Source organism: Pleurodeles waltl, chromosome 12 (assembly GCF_031143425.1).
Source record: "Pleurodeles waltl isolate 20211129_DDA chromosome 12, aPleWal1.hap1.20221129, whole genome shotgun sequence".
In the NCBI taxonomy this organism is placed as follows: Eukaryota; Metazoa; Chordata; class Amphibia; order Caudata; family Salamandridae; genus Pleurodeles; species Pleurodeles waltl.
Window position 1 is genome coordinate 491,839,937 of NC_090451.1, and position 21,760 is coordinate 491,861,696.

At 44.5% G+C, this 21,760-nt stretch overlaps 1 protein-coding gene across 1 annotated transcript in view; it reads right to left on the reverse strand.

The window, feature by feature from the left end:
* NAE1 (NEDD8 activating enzyme E1 subunit 1) overlaps positions 1 to 21,760 on the reverse strand; it is a 308,399-nt gene that overhangs the window by 22,175 nt on the left and 264,464 nt on the right. Inside the window, exon 19 of the mRNA XM_069217198.1 lies at positions 11,403 to 11,452. Coding sequence (XP_069073299.1) covers positions 11,403 to 11,452 — 50 coding nt within the window. The remainder of the gene's footprint in view (positions 1 to 11,402; positions 11,453 to 21,760) is intronic.

A 21,760-nucleotide genomic window follows, 5' to 3' on the forward strand; every position in this document is an offset into this window, starting at 1 on the left:
GTGGAGTGATCATCCAAAAGATTCCCTGGTATGGGGAGGGGGAGAAGGGATGGGTAGAAGATGAAAGGCAATACAAAGCGGTTTGAATAATCTGCAAGACATACCTGCTTGATGTGATAGATTCCAGTTGGGGAGAAAACCACATATGCTGTCTCATACCGACTGGATCGGAGTCCGTGAGGACAAACTAAAGTGGCCTCAAAGCTGCTTACGTAGGTGAGGAAGAGTTGTAGGACTAGTGTATCTGCCTGCTTTGATTAACCTCTGATTCTGCCACAACCGTTGCCTCTAACAGACTGGATCTGTTGCTTTGGTACAGGTTGGGAGAGCTGGGGTTGTCTGTAGCCCAGTCCTCTGGAACAACCTCTGAATATTAATTAGTGTTGGTAAAACTACTACTTAGTAGACTATAGTCCCAAGGATTGTGCTGTGGCACGTCTATCCTAAATCTGTTCTAGCACCAAATCAGCTTTTCTCCAAACAAATTGGACTCAAAGTGAATATACATCAAGGATACTTGCAAGACTCCTCAGGCCATGGTTGATATCAACCTGGCATGCCTTCTAAGCACAATACTGGTAACAAAACCTCTTCCTTTGCAGTCGATATTGTCCAGACCTGCATGCAAAACATACATTGCCACATCCTGGTCATCTTATACAACAAGATCCAGTGTTCATCCAGGACAACTGGCAAGATCTCACTGGCAATGTCCCACAAGGTATGGGCGTACCTCCCCAAAGGCATATGATATGGATAGATGTGAGGCTCAAGCTGGCCGAGGAGAACATTCCCTTTCCAAAAGTGTAGGTTCACCTAAGACACTCCTGCTGGAGGATGGGTCGTGGAAGAATTTGAATTAATCTTACTTATTGAAGCCTGCAGTACCAGGATTTCGTATTTAGTGGGTTAGTTCAGAAAATTGAGAAGACCAGCGACCAGTCTATGCTGCCTAGCCATAGGTGGACTAACCAGAGGGCAAGAACATAGCTTCGCCAACTTTGCCATCAAAACAAAAGCATCTGCTTCATTGAGTTACACGCGTGGTTCAGCCAAAGATGGCTTGAGAATTTCAGTGACTAAATTTGCCTTTGAAACAATAGTAGGATGCCATATACATCCAAAATTTAAAGGAAGGAGCTCTCTTCTGTTGGTGGCCCTGGTGGTGCGCCCAGCTTCATCTCATGACACAGCTCCATCCTACCTTGTAGGTCGAAATATAAGCTAACATCACTGTAATGAGGAGGGAATAAACTATCTGCCCTTCCGCCACCCAGAGTAACATGAAAAAATGTAGGCATGTTCTGAACCATATCAGAATCTGAATTCCAGAGAGCCTCAAACCTTTGATTATACTTGCATCAAAGCAGAGGATCACAGTCAAATAATATGTACCGGTTTGCACTTTTGTAATCTCATAGCACACCGAAGCAGGCAGACGTTGGTTCGGGTCAGAGACAGGGACTGATTCCAGATCTGGGACTGGCATTGACAGAGCAGGTGCAGTCACAAAGGGAAGTGGTGTGAACCTAAGGACCGGTGTGTGCTGGTACGAAGCAGCATGTTAGAAGCCCAGTATGAGTCCAGAAAGGTCAGTTGGCACTGGGGGAAGGGCCAACTTGCAGAAGTCTAAATAGTGGCCCCTGTGAGGTCTGAAGGCACCCCAAAGGTAGCTGGAAACATTTGTAGCAGGGCCTCTTTGAAGGCTACTATTGGCTGCGAAATTCGTGGCAGCCCTGGAAATTCAGGGCCAGCTACAGGGCTGGTTCACATTCGGAAGACACCTAAGGGTTGAGATCTTTAGCTTGTCACCCTTGCACCTTCTTAACAGACTTGAATGGTGGGATGGCGTAGAGCCCCGCATAGCCTTTTCGCACTTGTGGTGTGACTTGGAATAACAACAAAAAACATTGACTGGAGAGGTGACTTTTTTCGGAACAGTCCACTGTCCGGGACTGCAAGCAGGTCAGCGACTTGGAGCAGCTTTGAATCCCACAGCCTCTTACAATCTGTGATGAAGCAATTTGCCTCTTGTTCCCAAATCACCTTGGGGTGCATTTGGGCTCACTAGTAGCAAGCACGACTGAGTAGTGACCGAAGTACTGGCAACACAGACAAAAGCTGTGTCGGTCTGTGGCCGACATCTGCTTCCTGCAGTCTCAGGATGGGCTAGATCCTGTCATTTTCACATTTCCCTGGCACAATGTCACAGAAGTATTCATAGTTCTGACACTGCAAAGGGCATAGAAAGAAAGGAAAATATTTCAGTTTTGAGGGGCTGCTTTTATGTGGCTTCACTCGGCCACTTCTGGAGGAGTAGGGAGTGTCCACGAAGCCACAAGACACCAACTGCCAACACATGGAAACGTTACTAGCAAGTTTCTCCGGATCTAGTCTGGCACCTGGGGTGTGTTCTAAAGGTGGGAAACCTGCTGTTTGAAATATCTTTCAGAGCCATCCTAATTCCCTTACAGATCTAATTAAATTTTTACAGGAGACCTAATTCTCATACAAAAGTCAAACCTCACTATGAAACAACTAACCTTCTAAATAAACTCTGGCTCAATCACCTATCCTGTGCTGCAGCTATTAATAAAAAAAAATATCTCATTACCCTTATCTCCAAAACCTCTGGCCTTAGAGTTACATCTGTAGAAGTGGATCCTGACAACCACAAATTAAAAAATGTATGGAGACTCTACAACCCAACAGGCAAAGATTTATATTTTTTCTCTCACCCTCAAAACACTTTTACTTACATAGACTACATATTAGTTAACATGGCTTATGTCCCTGTCACCCAAATCCCTCCATTGAACCAATACTGGTATCACATCATGCATGCATATTCCTCCAATATGATATCTTCCAGACCACACCCAAACCTAAATAAGTGAATAACCTCTCAGAAAACCTCACTTTTAGGGACAAGATTAAAAATGAAATTATACAAGTTGTAGAATTTAACAGACATTCAGGTCCTAACCCACAAATTGTTTGGAATGTCCTCAAATCCACCATCCGTGGCCACATGATCAAACTAATGTCATGAAAAATAAACAAGACAATCGTAGTTTAGATAACCCAGAACAGCAAATAAAATCTTTCGAAAAAGATCTTAAACTAAACTGAAACAATACACGTATAAACCATTTAACAAAATGAAAGTACGAACACAATAAAATCCTAAGCAACAAAGTACATCTCATTGTATAAAGGCACAAAGGTATCTCCCTTTGTGGATGGAATACATCAGGGAAAATACTAGCCACTTACCTGAAAAAACCATACTGTAGGCCAGGAATAACTTCCATCACCAATGATCAAGGCACACTGTCCACCAAAGAGGATATTCTCTCCACCTTTGAAAACTTCTACTACAATTTCTACTCCAAAAGTAACAACATCCCCTATGAGTCTTGCCTAAAGTACCTTAACAAGGTCCCTATCACTAAAATAGACAACAAAACAAAAATGCACTATTAAAACCCATTACACGTTGTGAAATGTCAAACAAGATCAAACTATTAAACACAGGTGAAGGCACCAGGCCCTGATGGCATCCCCGCCTCTTTTTATCAAACCTGGAGACCGTCCTTTATCACTCTCTTAGAGGATCTACTTTCCTGTTTTTCTCCTCTGGTAGAGTCACTGGTACCGCAGCAGGTGCCACCATAGTAGGTATTCCTAAAGAAGGTAAACCCCAAAAACTATCCCCCAATCTCCATAATAAATACTGATCACAAAACGTACTGAAAATCCTTGCACTTAGGTTGGAACCTATCCTCAATACAATTATTCATTCATCACAATCGGGATTTATCAAAAGCAGGTTCAGTGCAGACAATATCAGACTCTTCAGTCAGGTCATGAAGAAAGCCCACCTTCTCAATCGCCCCACCTGTCCGATCACATTAGATACAAAAAAGGCCTTTGATGAGGTCTTGCGGTCTTTCCTCCAAGCCACCCATACTGCATCAATCTAGGCCCTAATCTCTCTACAATGATTCTTGCCCTTTACAAGGAAACTAAGGCTAGAATAAACAGTAACGGAACACCATCTAACTCCTTTAACCTACAACGAGGTACCAGACTAGGTTGCCCCCTTTCCCCTCTTGCTTCTATTAACCACTGAACTACTCCTTATAAACATTAGAGAGAATCCTGTTATCCCTTGCATCCCCTTTTATGCAGGCCCACAAAAAGTAGTGGCATATACCAGCAACATTTTTCTGTTTACAATTCAAGCAGATTCAGCTTTACCTAAAATAAGGTCAACCATCAATGACTATGCCTAAGTCACCTGGTACTGTCTTAAAAGAGACATAACAGAGGTCCTACCTCTAAATGTCCATTGCAATTGCTCAATCATCAAAAGTATGGTCTTTGCCCCCAACAAAATAAAATACCTAGAAATTTGGTTCAGCCAAAATCTCAGAGAAATCGTAGATTACAACAAAAAACAACCCTTACACAATTAAAGACATATTAGACAATGATCATCTGGATTAATCACCTGGTGGGGACGAAGAGAGACCATCTGTAGGAAAGTACCCTCTTTCTTGGCATGGTTACCCCCATTTTCTGCCTGACCTCAGTGTGTTTGACTGGGTGCACTGGGATCCTGCTAACCAGGACCCCAGTGATTATGCTCTCTCTCCCAAAAGTCTGTATTTCACCCACAATTGGCATACTGGGGAACCCCTATAAGTCCCTAGAATATGGTACCTAGGTACTCAGGGCATTTGAGCTCCAGGGAAACCCTATGGGCTGCAGCATATATTTTGCCACCTATAGGAAGCGAATGCAAAGGCTTCTGCAGGACTGCCATTGCAGCCTGCATGAAAAGGTGCAAGCACCCTTTCACTGCCAGTTTCACTGGACCAGGTCACTTATAAGTCACCCCTATAGCAGACCTTCCAGCCCAGAGAACAGGGTGCAAAGTACCTGTGTGTGAGGGCACCCATGCATTAGCAGAGGTGCCCCCATGAACTCAAGGCCCATTTACCCAGACTTTGTGAGTGTGGGGACGCCATTTTATGCGTGTACTGGACATAGGTCACTACTTATGCCCAGCTACATAATGTTAACTCCACAATACCCCAAGTATTTTGCAAGCATTTGTTGTATGATTCCATGCACTCTGGGGGCTCCTTAGAGGACCCCCACTATTGCCATTTAAGTATTAGAAGGTTTCCAGGCGGCCCCAGCTGCTGCCACCTCCCAGACAGGTCTCTGCCTTTCTGTTGCTTGAAATGCTCGAGCCCAGGAAGGCAGCACAAAGGATTTCCGTTGGGAGATGGGTGTTACACCAGCTCCCTTTCGAAATAGGTGTTACAGGCTTGGGAGGGGTAGCCTCACCAAGCCACTGGAAATGCTTTGAAGGGCCCATTTGGTGCCCTCCTTGCATAAACCAATCTACACGGGTTAATGGCCCCCCCAGTCCCTGCTCTGGTGTGAAACTGGACAAAGGAAAGGGGAGTGGCCACTCCCCTGTCCATCACCACCCCAGGGGTGGTAGTCAGAGCTCCTCCAAAGTGTCCCTGGGTTTTTCCATCTTGGATTCGAGGTTGGCAGGGAACTCTGGGAGCATCTGAGTGGCCAGTGCCAGCAGGTGACTTCAGAGCCCTCCTCTGATAGGTGCTTACCTGGTTAGGAGACCAATCCCCCTTTCAGGGCTATTTAGAGTCTCTCCTTTGGGTGGTTATTCAGATTCTGATTGCAAGACTCCAGCAGGAATCCTCTGCACCCTCCAATTCGCCTTCTCACTGAAGAAACTGCATCTGGAATCTCCAGGAACCTACAAGCTGCAACAAAGAAGGAAGACGCCTCCTGCAACATTGTATCTCCAGCTCCTGCAAGCAACTGCAATAGTTTCCTGGTCGTGCATCCTCTGAAGACAGCCCATCTTCAACTTGCATCAGAAGGAAGAAGGAATCTCCCTTGGGGTGAAGGAGTCACTCCACTGCTTCTGCAGGCACCAACTGTGACGACGACTGGCTGCGTGGATCTCCTCTCCTGCGGAGCAGCGTGGATCATGCATCACAGGTGGTGGACTGAAGTGGTCCAGATGGTCCTCTCTTCCAGCTGTCCCACTTTGGTGGAGGTTAAGACCTTGTCTCCCCACGCAAGACAGTACCTCCTTGTGCTGCATGGGCCTCTTCTGCAACTTTCGTGTCCCCGTCCAGTGGGACTCCTGTGTGCGCTGCCTGGTGTTCTGTGGGCTCTCTGTGTCGCTGAGGGCCCCCTCTGGGTCCCCCTCCTGGGTAGAGTCCACCTGGTCCTTCCTGGTCCCCGGGAGCGTCATTTTCCGCTAACCGCGAGCTTTGCATGTGCCAAGGCTTGTTGGCGGCTCTGAAGATGCAAACCAAACTGCAATACTCTATCTGGCGTGGGACGTCACATCCACTCTTCAGAAATCAGACTTCGTCTTCTTGGGTGCAGTGCTGACTTTTCTTCTCCACCGGTAGTTCTCCTCTTCCACCTTCTTCCGGGTTAGCAGGGGCTCCTGCTCTTCCTGGACTCTTCTGTGCTTCTTGGACTTGATCCCTTTCTTCCACAGGTCTTCTGGTCGAGGAATCCACTGTTGGTGTTTTACAGTCCCTTCTGGGTTTTGCATAATTCTTCTTCTCGTTTCTGTGTGTGATCTGGAAAACTTACTGTGATTTGCTCCTGTTTTCTTGGCCTATAGTGTGGGTTTTGGTATTTTTCATTGGGCTTTTCTAGTACTCCCAGCTCCCCTCTACACACTACACTTGCTAAGGTGGGGAGCGACTGTCGCGTTCCACTTTCTTAGTGACTTTCGCATTCCACTTTCTTAGTATATGGTTTGTGCTCCCCCAGGCCCATTTCTAACTATTGTGATTTTCACTAATTGCACTCTTTTCTAACTGTTTTTATGCCTATTGCTGCATACTACTGTATATAATTTGTGTAATACTTACCTTCTAAGGGAGTATAGTCTATGATATTTTTGGCATTTGTGTCACCAAAATAAAGTACCTTTATTTTTGTAACACTGAGTATTTTCTTTCAGGTGTGTGAGTACTGTGTGACTACAATGGTATTGCATGAGCTTTGCATGCCTCCTAGATAAGCCTTGGGTGCTCATCCACAGCTACCTCTAGAGAGCCTGGCTTCTAGACACTGCCTACACCCCACTAATAAGGGATTCCTGGACATGATATACGATGTAAGTACCATAGATACCCACCACACACCAGGCCAGCCTCCTACACCATCAAAATGATGATCATTCCCCTTGTCAACCTTCTGATTAGCATGTTTTCCAATCAATGTTTCAGACAAATTCCTTGCGAAATTGGACATAATGCTCACCACGTTCCTCGGGAAATCCCCCCCCCCCCCACAAAAACGAGAATTGCACTAAAAAAACTAAGACTGCGAAAGAAACTTGGAGGCTTAAACTCCTTATCTGGTACGCTCTTTACCATTTGCTTGCTACTGAAAACAATCTTGCTCAACCTTTCTACCTTATCACCACCAAACAAATAAGGACAGAACACTTGTCAATCATTTCCTCTAACACGGCACAGGCCCTTTGGAAAATTGACAACAAACTCCCTAAGAAAATGCATTTCTCCCTCCTGGCCTCACTATGGTATAATGACTGACTGAAATCTGAAATCAGAAGGCAGGACACTATTTCTCAAGAAATGAGCACAAAAAGGCATCCTATTAATAAAGGATCTGGGAATCTCCCTCCAAAAAAAGTACCCTTCTCACACAATAAATCCAAACTCCAACTCGACGACAGACTTTTACCGCTTTCTAAAAATCAAAGCCGTCATGTCCGGACATAAATCCCCGGGTACTAATGATCTCCCTATCACATTGAAGACACTAGTAAGGGGGGAACGTAGCTTCCAAACTTTACTCTAACACCTGTGTTGTCCTCTTTCACTAAATCAATACAGCACAAATAGGAATCAATCTTAGGTAATATGAACAGTGCACATACTATGACACTAAACTGGCCTCCATCTGGGCTAACCTCACAACCAATAACATTGCTCGCTCCTTAGCTCAATGCAGATTTTGGACTGCCATTATGACCCACTGGACCCCTGCTAAACCTTTCAAACTAGGTCTCCGTGAATCTGACACAAGTTGGCACTGTGGAAAAAGAGATAGAGAACCTACAACATATGATACTCAACTACTCCTTTGCTAAGAAATTCTGATCTGAAATCAGCAATATAATCTCAGAAATCTTACATAAATTGGACCCTCACCATACCTCTATTGTTTTTGGTACCTTTTCCTCAGAAACACATCTTAGGTTGGGCACAGCAGGACACACCTTATGGGATTTCCTTATCTCAACCAGTCTCAAAGCCATTCTATCCAAATGGAAAGATCTCTCTAAACTTTTGGTCCACGCTTGGTGGCAATGGGTTCAATTCACTAGGGGAGCAGATAACTCGCTAAAACCTTCCTGAAAACCACATCGAAGAAAAAAACAAAAAATCTGTTCAAAACTAGATACTTACATCACTGACCCAACTTTAGCTTAGATGACATCACTCCCCCACCCCCTCCTGTACCCACCAGGCCAACTCCCCTCTCCCCTCAAACCTCCCTTTTTTCCTTCATCCCCACCCCTCTTCTCCACTTTTTTCCCACTGCTCTCTTGCTGTCTCTCTTCCGTTTATCCTTTCATCTCTCTTTTTCACTCTCCTCTTCACAACTCAATAATACCCTTGGGATGTCCAACTGTAATCTACTACACCCTACCTCATAGCACCACGCTCCTCTCAAGCATATATGCCCTAGGACGTTATGAATGAATGTTATATCGTTACTTTACATCACATTGGCTCCTTGATGCTACTACTCTATAGTAAATTGTGATGTACCCTATTCTAATCTCATATCACATTTTGTGATTATCACCCTCTCTTCTGTACCAGTTCTTTATTTCTTGTCTTATAAAATTGTCAATAAAAATTAACCTGGAATAAAAAAGAAATATCCTTCAGAAGCATCAAACCTCTGAAATTTGCCAATTATGGTTACAACAGATACAACAAAAGCAATAACTTGTGCCACTCATTATGTAATCACAATGTCTGTCTTTGTGCACCACTGGCAAACTAGAAAACTAGTTTTGATTGTGGTGGACCAGACAAATTCTGACATGTTGTGTACATTGATAACCACAGCTGGTGAACGTCAGTGATCTGAGGGGTTTGAGCCAGAACCATAACTCAGTTTTTAACTATTTACTTCAGCAAAATTCATTATTTTTTATGAGGTGGTTCAATTTTTAACCTCTGCTGTACAGGACATTAGGCCAAATGCAGCAAGGCTGTTCACAAGGTCTGGCCTATGGCCAAAGCCCTGCACCAAACCCCACAAAAGCACCCATCTTACTCAGGGCATGGCTTTTAGCTGCTAGGCCCTAAGCTGAATTATCCTGCTGTCAGTTATTGCTGCACACCAACTGATATCCAAAGGCTTGGCCTGGCACTGCACCTAATCCTCTGTGGGTGTTGGGCGGAGGGTCTTGCCTCACGCATCCTGGGCAGAGAACCTGCCATCAACCAACACCTGCTGTGAAGCGCCTTTAGCTGTGCACAACAGGAGCTGAGCACTGGTCCTGTCTTGAAGCTAGACCATTTGCCTAATCACTTCCAGCATTTAACCTGTACTGCACACAGTCATCAGCCGTGAACAGCAGCAGTTGGGCACACAGAAACTCATATTGTCTGTCTTTGCCCATTTTTTCCCACTGCTTGAAATTCACGAATCAATTAATTTGTGCATCATTCACAAAATAGTGGCTGAATCCGGTACTTAAAATGTCAGCTCATGGGTTTGCAATTTCTGAGTTGAGAGTGGGCACTGGTTTCAATGTTTTTTACCTGGTGTGGGACTTGAGTTTTCCATGCTTTTGGGTACCCCTTAGAAATACTATGCGGTCAGTCACCTAGCCCCCTATGGCCGCTGACAAGTTTATCGACAGCTGAAAATTAGCACGTTGACAGAGACATTCTCAAGCCAATCACATTTGTCATGTGAGACACCTTTTTTTTGACTGAATCAAAGCTGTAAAATCTAAAACATTTCCTTTACAAAGTACCAAAATGAATGGGATTGTTTTTTCATAGAAATTATGGTTAGTGCTATAGAAAGCATAATTTGGAATTTGGACACATTTTCTATGAGTTCTCAAACATATTTCTCATACATTGTATTGAAACATTCTGACATGTACACAGAAACATGTGCTTCAACACCAGCAGCAACATGCCACTTAACCTCATGGTGATCCACCGCAGTTTTACCACATTGTACTATAGAGCAATTAGAGTGCTAGCGTTCTGTATTTATGACATGAGTGTGGCACACCTGAACACCAACTTTATGGAATCAAAGCAGTAAAATTGAAAGCATTTCCTACAGAGGATACAGCAATAAATGAAGAAATGAAGGAGCTTGATGACAAAGTCTCCCAAGATGGCAGCCTGAGAAAACGAGAGCTCAAATATATTCCAATTAAAGAAATGTGCAAAAAACGCTTAAGTAACTTGTGCAACAAATAATCAAGTGATCACTGCAGCAACCTGACCACTGTAAACAAGCCAACAAGGCCAGCACAATGGACCATGGAGGACAGAAGGGAGGAGCAGGGGCATGCACATGGAGAATGGAGCGCACGGGCTAGTAGCAAGCTGATCACGAAGGACAGACGCATGGGCCAGGTACAGCAGATGGGACAAGGGAGGGTAGGCAGGAGGAGCCATGGCACGCAGATAGGGAGCCAGGGGCAGCAAGCTGACCACGGAGGCCAGACTGCTGTGGCCACCAGCAGAGGGTGAACCTGTACCAATCCCCTTTAGGGCTGTGGTGCAGTTGAGGTGTTGGCTGCTCATGTTAAAAAAAACATAGAAATTCACTGAATTAAAAAGGTTAAACAGACGTTATAGTCAAGTATGGTGTAACGATTTTTCCTAACATAAAAAATATATATATATATATCACTGCAAAAACACAAAGGTTAAAGTCATGTTATAGTTCGGTATGGTTGTAAACTTTTGTTAAAAAACTCTAGAAGTTCACTAAAAAAAACAAAAGTGAAAGAAATGTTATAGTTAGTTGTTGAAATGAGTTAACAACCAAAGCTTAAATAGCACACAAAAAAAAACAAAAATAAAAAAACAAAAATGAAATTCGCCAACTATAGCTCAGTGAGCTAACTCTAACCTGTGCCTCCTCCATAACTCATAACCTCACATATCGCATCACTCATGACATGTTAAAAGGCATCATAAAGTTCCTCACAATCTAGATTTTGCAATATTGCTAATGCAAGGGTCCCCTCATGAGATGAAGGCTGGGCACCTTGTCCAATATAAACACATACAAAGGATACAAACCTCCCAAAAATGAAGCTATAGTATGTGGCTCAGCAGCTCCATAACGACAGCTGCAAAGAAAGTGCATACTCTTTAGAATCTTATGAAGCATATTAGGGACTGTTTTAAAAGGATAGACAGCCAAAACACAAATATACTCATTTTAAAGTTATGAAACATAACATATTGCTATACTTAGAATTCATTATGTTCAAGTGAGGATAGCACTGCCTTATATTTCTCCTTATAAAAAACAAAATCTACAAACTAACATTTCACAACAGCATTATTTTGTTGCAAAGTTTAAACACACACTAGCAAAGTTAGTAGATAGGACTTTAATGTTGTAACAAGCAAGTTACTTACATTCAGTAATGTTCTTTCTGGTGGATAATCTATCTAACCGCAGATTCCTCCACTTGTGAATATCCCCAAGTACTAAACTGGATCCACAAACTCAAAACAGTGCTCCTGCATGCCATTGAGAGGTATTTGTGTGGCTCTGCACCAACTTTGTTCCACTCCAGAAGTGACAAATGGAACTGCATATAACTTCCTTGTGAATGTTTTGGAGAAATCAGAGTGGGTCTGGAAACTTTAAAACAATACTTCCTAGCACTGGTAGTTTGTGTCGTGCAGCTCTGTGCAGACATCCTTCCAATACAGGAGTGCTGAGCAGAGCCACATATGTGTCACCGATGTGCACTGATGTCACTTGCGTTCTTAGGCTGTCCATGTCCTCAGAAGCAGAACCTATTGGCAGATTGGTATGTCCTGTGTGCAGATTTTCAGACTGGGATCTATTTACATCGAAAAATAGGCCATTTCACAGAATGGAAAGGCATCATGGTCAGTGAGAAATCTGCAGTGTATCCACCAAACACAGTGTTAATGAAGATAAGTAACTTGTTTTACTGATGGATATCTCTCTAACCGCAGATTCCTCATCTTATGACTAGATACCACAGCAGTATCTCCCAAGGCAGTGGGTCTATGGACTGGCTCAGACCACAAAGCCCTGCAGTACCAAGCAGGCAAAATGCCTCTCTTGAAGAACCTGACTGTTGAGGCAGTAGTGCTTCATGAACCTATGCACCAACACCTGCGTAGCTGCCTGACAAATGTCCAAGTACTCACTGTGTTACTGCAGTGTATCAGCCTTGGATCAGGTGAAATGAAACCATAAGTCTTCTGAAGGCTGCTTCTTCACTAGTGATCTTCATGCAGAGAACAGTCCATCGGGACTTCAGACTGTTTTGCACTGCTTTGCATTTCTTTGACCCAGGAAAACCCACAAAAAGCTGATCATTCGACCAATGCTCTTTGGTGCCATCAATATAAAAGCTTCAAGCCCTCTTAAAGTTCAAACAATAACATTGTTTTTCCTCCTCAGAGGGGTGAGGTGGCACAAACAATGCAGAAGGGTGATAGTCTGCACAATATTAAATAAAGCGATCACTTTCGGTAGAAGGAAAAGGTTACCTACCCTGTAAGCACCAGTTTGTGGCATATCGTGCTGTAGAGTCATATGCTGTGAATACCCCTGCCATCTAGTGTTGATATGTTTCTTCAGAGAAGTCTTTTCTAGTCACAAGCTATAGCAACTCTACTTACTGTTGGTAATACATACAGGCATCAGTTCCATTGTTTTTTTTTTTCAGCACCAAGTGTGATAATGTAGATGCAGCATAAAGAAACAAAGATGACCAGGTGAAGGAAAGATTAAAGATGAAAAATTAAAACAAAAGGTCTGTAACACCTACAGGCGTCTGGGGAGGAAGGTGTAGCTGTAGATACACATGCTATACCTAAACTGTAAAGCAGTCTTCCCAGAAGCTGTGGCTAGCCGAGGATGTTGCAGAAGATTGGAAAAGCATGCAAAGGACAGCCTGACCAAGGTTAGCTTGTTGGCGAGCCAAAACATCCACACAGTAATGTTTTGTAAATATGTGGGGGGTAGATCACAGAGCTCCCTTTCAAATGTCAACCATAGGAGTATTGCTCATGAAAGCCACAGAAGCTCCTTTTTTTGCGGGTACAGTTGGGTCTGGATGGGACAGGCAAATGTAATTTGGCTTTTGCATAAGAGGTCTGTATGCATCTGACCAGCCAACTTGTTATACCTGTGTTAGAGAAAGCACATCCTTTGAGTGGTTTGGAGAAGGAGACAAAAAGTTGTTGTGCCTCACACAAGGGATTTGTCCTGTTAGTTAATACATAAGCACTCTCTTGACATCTAAAGTGTAAAGGGCTTGTTCTGCTACTGATTCTAGGTGTGGGAAGAACAATGGAAGGTCTATAGTCTGATTAAGGTGAATAGAGGCCACCTTAGGTAAGAATTTAAGGGTTTTACTAAGGATTACCCTATTGTGGTGTACTTGGAAAAAAGGGTTTTCCATGGTAAGAGCTGATATCGCACTAACATGCCTGAGAGAAGCGATGGCTACCTGACAAGTCACCTTCCAGGAAAGGAACTGTAAGGGACAAGGGTGTAGTAGTTCAAAAGGATGGCTTATAAGTCTAGTGCGAACAATGTTGACATTCCACACCGTAGCAGGTGGCACCCATGATGGAAAAATACTTTTGAGCCCTACCATGAAGGCTTTGGTAACAGGCACCATGAAAAGCAAATTGAGTTTTCGGTTTTGGAAATAAGCAGCGACAGCAGCCAAGTGGAGTCTGACAGAAGTGTAAGCCAAGACTTACTTCTGCAAGCAGGAAGCAATGTATTGAACTGATGCTTTGAGAGATTCATCTGGTTAGGGAGAGAGTAATGCACAAACCATTTCCACTTGGCCGCAAAAAAGGCTCTGGTCATGGGCATGTGAAGAATGGTCATGCATGGTCGTGCATTCCGCAGGCAGATTGAGGTGCCCAAATTCTTGGGGTTCAGCAGCCACATTGCAAGATTTAGATGGTTGGGGTTTGGATGCCCAAGAGTGCCTTGTTTTTGAGAAAGAAGATCCAGCCAGTTGGGCAGCTTCTTGTAAGAGACTAAGGAGAGGTCGAGACGGATGGTGAACCAGGACTGTCTGCATGTCTAGACTACTAAAATGAGCGAGAGGAATGTTTGATGAAGTTTCTGAACCACAAATGGAAGAAGTGGGCAGAACAGCATAGGCAAACATCCCTGACTACTACATCCACATTGCCTATGGACTGTGGATGTTGTAGTCTGGAGCGAACTGTGGGCATTTCGCGTTTTAGGCAGTGGCACATAGGTCTATGTGATAAACCGTCCATCGCCTTCCCCTGCCCCCGCTACCAATGGTAGAAATACAGGACCAGGACTTGAGGGTATAGTTCCTCTCGTAGACTTGTTGATGCATACTGCTAAGCAGAACTGCAAATTCGTTGCCCACCGCAAGTATGTACTCTATAAGGAGATGGACTTCATACTGTATCGCCCAGCACCAAATACTCTGGGCTAAAGTACACAACGAGAGGCGTAGCTTGGCCAGTAAGGTTGAGGGGTGTGAGCTTCAGATTTTCCGACAATCAGACTGGCTTATAATGTTAAAATACAAGCAGGGTGAATGAGAGGGGCCTAATGGGCAGTGGAACGTGAGAGGAATGCAAATTATTAGTACTAAGAGAAAACACAATATTTTGTAAAATAACCAATATTTTTAAGGACTTTTAAAACAGAGTGAAAGCGTCTAAACATTTGTACTGCAATATGACGACTGACATCTCACAATACCTAGCTGTCACCAACTATCAGAAAATACATTTATTAGGGGGGTGTAACATTCCAAACACACACACCCACGCCGCCCCCAGAAGCTACACCTCTGCAGACAACAGCAGGGAGTGTGTGCTGCCCTGTTTCTGCAAGTAGAACATAGCAGTTGAGTTGTCCGTCCTGAATACAACTGCCCTGTGCTGAATACGATGAAGAAACTCCTTGAGGACTAGTTGGATTGCTAACAACTCCTAGTGGTTGATGGGGAGATTAGGTTGTTCAGCTGTCCACACACTTTTTACAGTCAGTTCTTGTAAGTGAGTGCCCCAACCGGCGAGTGAGGCTTCCATGATGATGGTCACTTCCAGAACCGTGTCTAGGAAGGGCTGTCCCTGTCACAATACTGACGTGCTCTGAGTGATCTACCGATCCTCCCTGCCCTGCAAACTGATTTCTAGCGACAGGGACTCCCTTTCAGGGCCCTAGTTTTGACACACCAGTGGTTAGTGTCCTTCATGGCTCTGCGCTTCTGGCCAGGAAAGTTGTGAAAAAAATTACCGAATCCAGAATGATGCCTGCGGGAAACTATAAGGTAAGGAATCTGCAACTAAATATTGGCTCTACCAGATAAGGTGTTACTGAAGGTAAGTAACTTGTCCATCTGACAGAGACATCTAGTTGCAGATTTCTTACCTTGGAACAGACACCCAAGCAGTACCATACCGGAGGCGGGTCTGCGAACTAAGATCAACCTAGAAAGTCCTGCAGGATCGAAGGGGCAAATTGTTGTTCCTACGGACCTGACTGTCAAGGCATTATTGTTTGGTAAATGTGTGCAGAGATCCCCATGTTGCCCCCTGACAGCTGTCAAGGACTAGACCTCGGCGTGCTAACGCAGTGGTCACAGCTTTAGCTCTGGTAGAATGAACATCCAAGCCCTTAGGAGATTGCTTCTTAGTCAGTGCATAGCACATTTAAGTGCAGAGCATGACCCATTTAGAGATGATTCTTTTCTGCACTGCCCGACTTTTCACTGCACCCACACAACCAACAGAGCTCATCATCCACCCGGAACTCTTTCCTTAGAAGGATGTGGTGGGGGGTGTGAAGAGTAAGCTATGTAATGGATTGGCCTACAGGAAAGGGCATAACCACTTTTGGCAGAAAAAAGGTCCTTGTGCGAAGCACCACTTTGTCAGGATAAATGGAAAGGTAGGGCAGCTTAAATGACAATGCCTACAGCTCAATGACCACAAGGAAGGCTGTTTCAAGCCTGAGAGGACAACTGTGGAGAGGCTCGAAAGATGTGCACATCAGAAATGTCAACACTAAATTCAAATCCTATTGAGGCATAATGAATGGAGATGGAGGAAACATATGAGTAGGCCTTCAAGGAATCTATTTACAATTGGAGACTTAAACACGGAATGTTGACCAGGCAACCGTAAAAAAGCAGAAATGACAGAAAGATGACCTTTGAGACTGCCCATAGCAGAGCCCTGCTGGGCCAGAGAAAAGATAAACAACAAAACATCAGAAAGAGGGGCATAAAGGGAGTCAGACTTGTCTGTGCACCATGCCACAAATTATTTTCCAACAACAGGCGTATACTGTTTTGGTAAAGGGATGCTTGGCTGCCAAGATTACATTACAGACTACGGGTAGAAGGTCTAAAGCTGTCAACTGCCACTGCTCAATCTCCATGCAAGAAGGCGGAGACTGGACAAGTTGGGGTGGAGGACCCTCCTCTGCTGCTGTGACATTAGATCCTCCCGAAGAGGCAGTCTGAATGGAGGATTGATGGCCATGCTCAATAGCTCGGGATACCATACTCTTCGTGCCCAGTCAAGAGCTAGAAGGAATGCTGGAGTCCAGCCACATCCGGAGGTGCAGAGCCTCCTGACAAAGGGCCCACAACCCTACCTCACCATGCTTGTTGCAGTACCACGTGGCAGTGGTGTTGTCCGTGAACACCTGCACTACTTTTCTCTTGAGAGAGGGAAGAAATGCTTTTAATGCTAGTCTGATCGCACAGAGCTCCAACTGGTTTATGTGGAGTCCGGACTCCGCCAGACACCAGATGCCTCTGATCTTTGCTTCTCCAGGCTGAGGCCCCAGCTGAGGAGAGACGCATCTGTCACTACTGTAAAATCTAGTTGGGGAAGGGAGAGAGATCTGCCTCTGACACAATCGCAGTTCGTTAACCACCACTGCAGATCTTGCGCAATTCTGTTCAATATCTGGACCATGTCCAAGAGATTCCCCTGATGCTGTGCCCACTTGAATTTCAGGTCCCACTGCAGAGCCCACATATGCCATCTGGCATGTGTCACTAGCAGAATGTAGTTATTCTCACTGAAATCCAGGATAGAGGCTGAAACATCAGTATCATAGCCTGAATATCCTGGGCTCGCAGCTCGGGAAGATAGTCTAAAACTGTACATCGTCCAGAAAAGCCCAGATGATAGGGAGCATCTGAGATGGAGTTAGGTGAGACTTTGGCACGTTTATAGGAAAACCAACAAATGCAGGATGTCTGTTGTATTCTGGAGATGGGAGATGACAGCCTGGGGCAAGCCCGCCTTCAACAACCAGTAGACTGAAACCTCTGATCTGCCCAAAGGGGAGCACGGTGAACTGAAAGTGCTTGTGGCCCAACATGAACCACAATTAATGTCTGTGGGCAAGCAGGATGGGAATAAGTGTCCTGCAGGTCCAATGCTACCATCCAGTCTCCTGGGTCTAGTGCAGCTAGAACCTGAGCCAGAGTGATCATTTTAAACTTCTCCTTCTTGAGGAAGCGATTGAGGGACCGAAGTTCTAGGATAGGGTGGAGGCCCTTGTCCTTTTGGGTACCAGAAAATAGACAAAAATAGCAACCACAATCCACTTCTGGCACTGGAACCCTCGCCACTGCTCTCTTGACCAAGAGAGCCCTAACTTCCTCCCGGAGAAGTGCCAATTGATCCTCCGTCATCCACTCGTAAGAAGGTGGCACAAATGGAGGGACAGTCTTGAAAGGGAGGGAGTAGCCCCTTCGGAGTATTTGCAAGACCCACCTGTCTGACGTCATGGATTGCCAGCAGAGCAGTGATGGCTGATCCTGCCTCCTACTGGTACTTGGCGGGGAAGAGTCAGACTAGGAAGGTTTGGAGGCAGTTGCGGGTGTGGACTGGCCAGACTGCTGGCTCCCCGATCCACACGGTCAGTTGATCCCATGTTCCCCGTCATTCAGAGGCTGGGTAGTGTGCGTGGCACAGTGGCTGGATGGGAATGGACGAGGAAGGGCGTCTCTTCCGTAGCCACAAAAGTGGCGACAAGCAGACTGAGTTGGGTGAGGGGCTGCCACGAGGCCCAAGGACATGACCGTAGCACGAGAATCTTTGAAGTACTCAAGCGCAGAGTCTGCTTTTTCTCCAAAGAAACAGGTGCCATCAAATGGCATGTCCATAAGATTGGCTTGGACATCCCATGAAAAACCTGATGCCCTCAACCAGGTATGGCGTCTAAGGACCACTGTCAATGAAACTGCTCTGCCCAGCGAGTTGGTTGTGTGCAGTCCACTTTGGATCGTGAACTTTGATGTGTCTCTCCCACTAGAAACTGCTTGGAAAACGTTAGCCTGTGCCTCCTCCGGGACTTGTGGCAGCACTTATGCAACCCTATACCACAGTATGTGTGAATAACGGCTCAAAAGGCATGCAGTGTTCATGGACTGCGATGCCAGGTTGGCACCAGAAAACATCTTAACCCCAATTGTTTCCAGCCTCTTGGATTTCCTATCCGGGAGTGGAGACGAGAAAGCGCCAAGGAGGTGGAGGCTTGAATAACCAAGCTCTCAGGGGTGGGGTGTTGCGTAAGGAAAGGAAAATGTCACTTACCCAGTGTACATCTGTTCGTGGCATTAGTCGCTGCAGATTCACATGCTGTGCACATCCCGCCATCTGGTGTTGGGATCGGAGTGTTACAAGTTGTTTTTCTTCGAAGAAGTCTTTTCGAGTCACAAGACCGAGGGACTCCTCCCATTTCGACTCCATTGCGCATGGGCGTCGACTCCATCTTAGATTGTTTTCCCCGCAGAGGGTGAGGTAGGAGTTGTGTATGCTAGTAATAGTGCCCATGCAATGGAGTGAATGCGTATGTACATAATAAAGTTTCAAGTAATTTATTTACAAATGTACAAATGTTTAAGATCTACTTCTAAACGGCTACAGGCTCCCGGGGAGGCGGGTGGGCGCATGTGAATCTGCAGCGACTAATGCCACGAACAGATGTACACTGGGTAAGTGACATTTTCCGTTCGATGGCATGTGTAGCTGCAGATAACTGCTTACTAGTCTATGCACAGCATGTGTATCTCCCCAAAAGCGGTGGTTCAGCCTGTAGGAGTTGAAGTAGTTTGGAATAATGTTCTTAGTACAGCTTGACCTACTGTTGCTTGTTGTGCAGCTAGCACATCTACACAGTAGTGCTTGGTAAATGTATGAGGCGTAGACCATGTCGCTGCCTTACATATTTCGTTCATTGGAATATTTCCTAGAAAGGCCATGGTAGCACCTTTTTTTCTGGTTGAGTGTGCCTTTGGTGTAATAGGCAGTTCTCTTTTAGCTTTAAGATAGCAGGTTTGAATGCACCTAACTATCCACCTAGCAATGCCTTGTTTTGAAATTGGATTTCCTGTATGAGGTTTTTGAAAGGCGATAAATAGTTGTTTTGTCTTTCGAATTAGTTTTGTTCTGTCAATGTAGTACATTAGTGCTCTTTTGATGTCTAATGAATGTAGTGCTCTTTCAGCTACAGAATCTGGCTGTGGGAAGAACACTGGTAATTCTACCGTTTGATTCAAGTGGAACGGTGAGATTACTTTTGGTAAAAATTTGGGATTTGTTCTTAGAACAACTTTATTTTTGTGTATTTGAATAAATGGTTCTTGAATGGTAAACGCTTGAATTTCACTCACTCTTCTTAGAGATGTGATGGCAATTAAAAATGCAACTTTCAACGTTAAGTATTGCATTTCACAAGAGTGCATGGGCTCAAAAGGTGGGCCCATGAGTCGTGTTAAGACAATGTTGAGGTTCCATGAAGGAACTGGTGGCGTTCTTGGTGGTATAATTCTCTTTAGGCCTTCCATAAACGCTTTTATGACTGGTATCCTAAATAATGAAGTTGAGTGCGTAATTTGCAGGTAAGCTGAAATTGCAGCAAGATGTATTTTTATGGAAGAGAAAGCTAGTTTTGCTTTTTGCAGATGTAGTAAGTATCCCACTACATCTTTTGTAGATGCGTGTAAGGGTTGAATTTGATTATTATGGCAGTAATAGACAAATCTTTTCCATTTATTTGCATAGCAGTGTCTAGTGGTAGGCTTTCTAGCCTGTTTTAGGACCTCCATACATTCTTGTGTGAGGTCTAAATGTCTGAATTCTAGGATTTCAGGAGCCAAATTGCTAGATTCAGCGATGCTAGATTTGGATGCCTGATCTGTTGTTTGTGTTGTGTTAACAGATCTGGTCTGTTTGGTAGTTTGACATGAGGTACTACTGACAGGTCTAGTAGTGTTGTGTACCAAGGTTGCCTTGCCCATGTTGGTGCTATTAGTATGAGTTTGAGTTTGTTTTGACTCAACTTGTTTACTAGATATGGAAGGAGTGGGAGAGGGGGAAAAGCGTAAGCAAATATCCCTGACCAGTTCATCCATAGCGCATTGCCCTGAGACTGATGTTGTGGGTACCTGGATGCGAAGTTTTGGCATTTTGAGTTTTCCTTCGTTGCAAATAGATCTATTTGTGGTGTTCCGCAAATTTGGAAGTAAGTTTTCAGTATTTGGGGGTGAATCTCCCATTCGTGGATCTGTTGGTGATCCCGTGAGAGATTGTCTGCTAAATGATTCTGAATTCCTGGAATAAATTGTGCTATTAGGCGAATGTGGTTGTGAATCGCCCAATGCCATATTTTCTGTGTTAGGAGACACAACTGTGTTGAGTGTGTCCCTCCTTGTTTGTTTAGGTAGTACATTGTTGTCATGTTGTCTGTTTTGACAAGAATGTATTTGTGGGTTATCATGGGTTGAAATGCTTTCAGCGCTAGAAATACCGCTAACAGTTCTAGGTGATTTATGTGTAACTGTTTTTGCTGTATGTTCCATTGTCCTTGGATGTTGTGTTGATTGAGGTGTGCTCCCCACCCTGTCATGGAAGCATCTGTTGTTATCACGTATTGTGGCACTGGGTCTTGGAAAGGCCGCCCTTGGTTTAAATTTATACTGTTCCACCATTGAAGCGAGATGTATGTTTGGCGGTCTATCAACACCAGATCTAGAAGCTGACCCTGTGCTTGTGACCATTGTGATGATAGGCACTGTTGTAAGGGCTGCATGTGTAACCTTGCATTTGGGACAATGGCTATGCATGAGGACATCATGCCTAGTAGTTTCAGTATTATTTTTACTTGTACTTTTTGTTTTGGATACAAGGTTTGTATTACATTGTGAAATGTTTGTACTCTTTGTGGACTTGGAGTAGCAATCCCTTTTGCTGTGTTGATTGTTGCTCCCAAGTATTGCTGTGTTTGGCACGGCTGCAGGTGTGACTTTGCGTAGTTGATTGAGAAACCTAGTTTGTGTAGGGTTTCTATGACATATTTTGTGTGTTGTGAACACCGTTGTAGCGTATTGGTTTTGATTAACCAATCG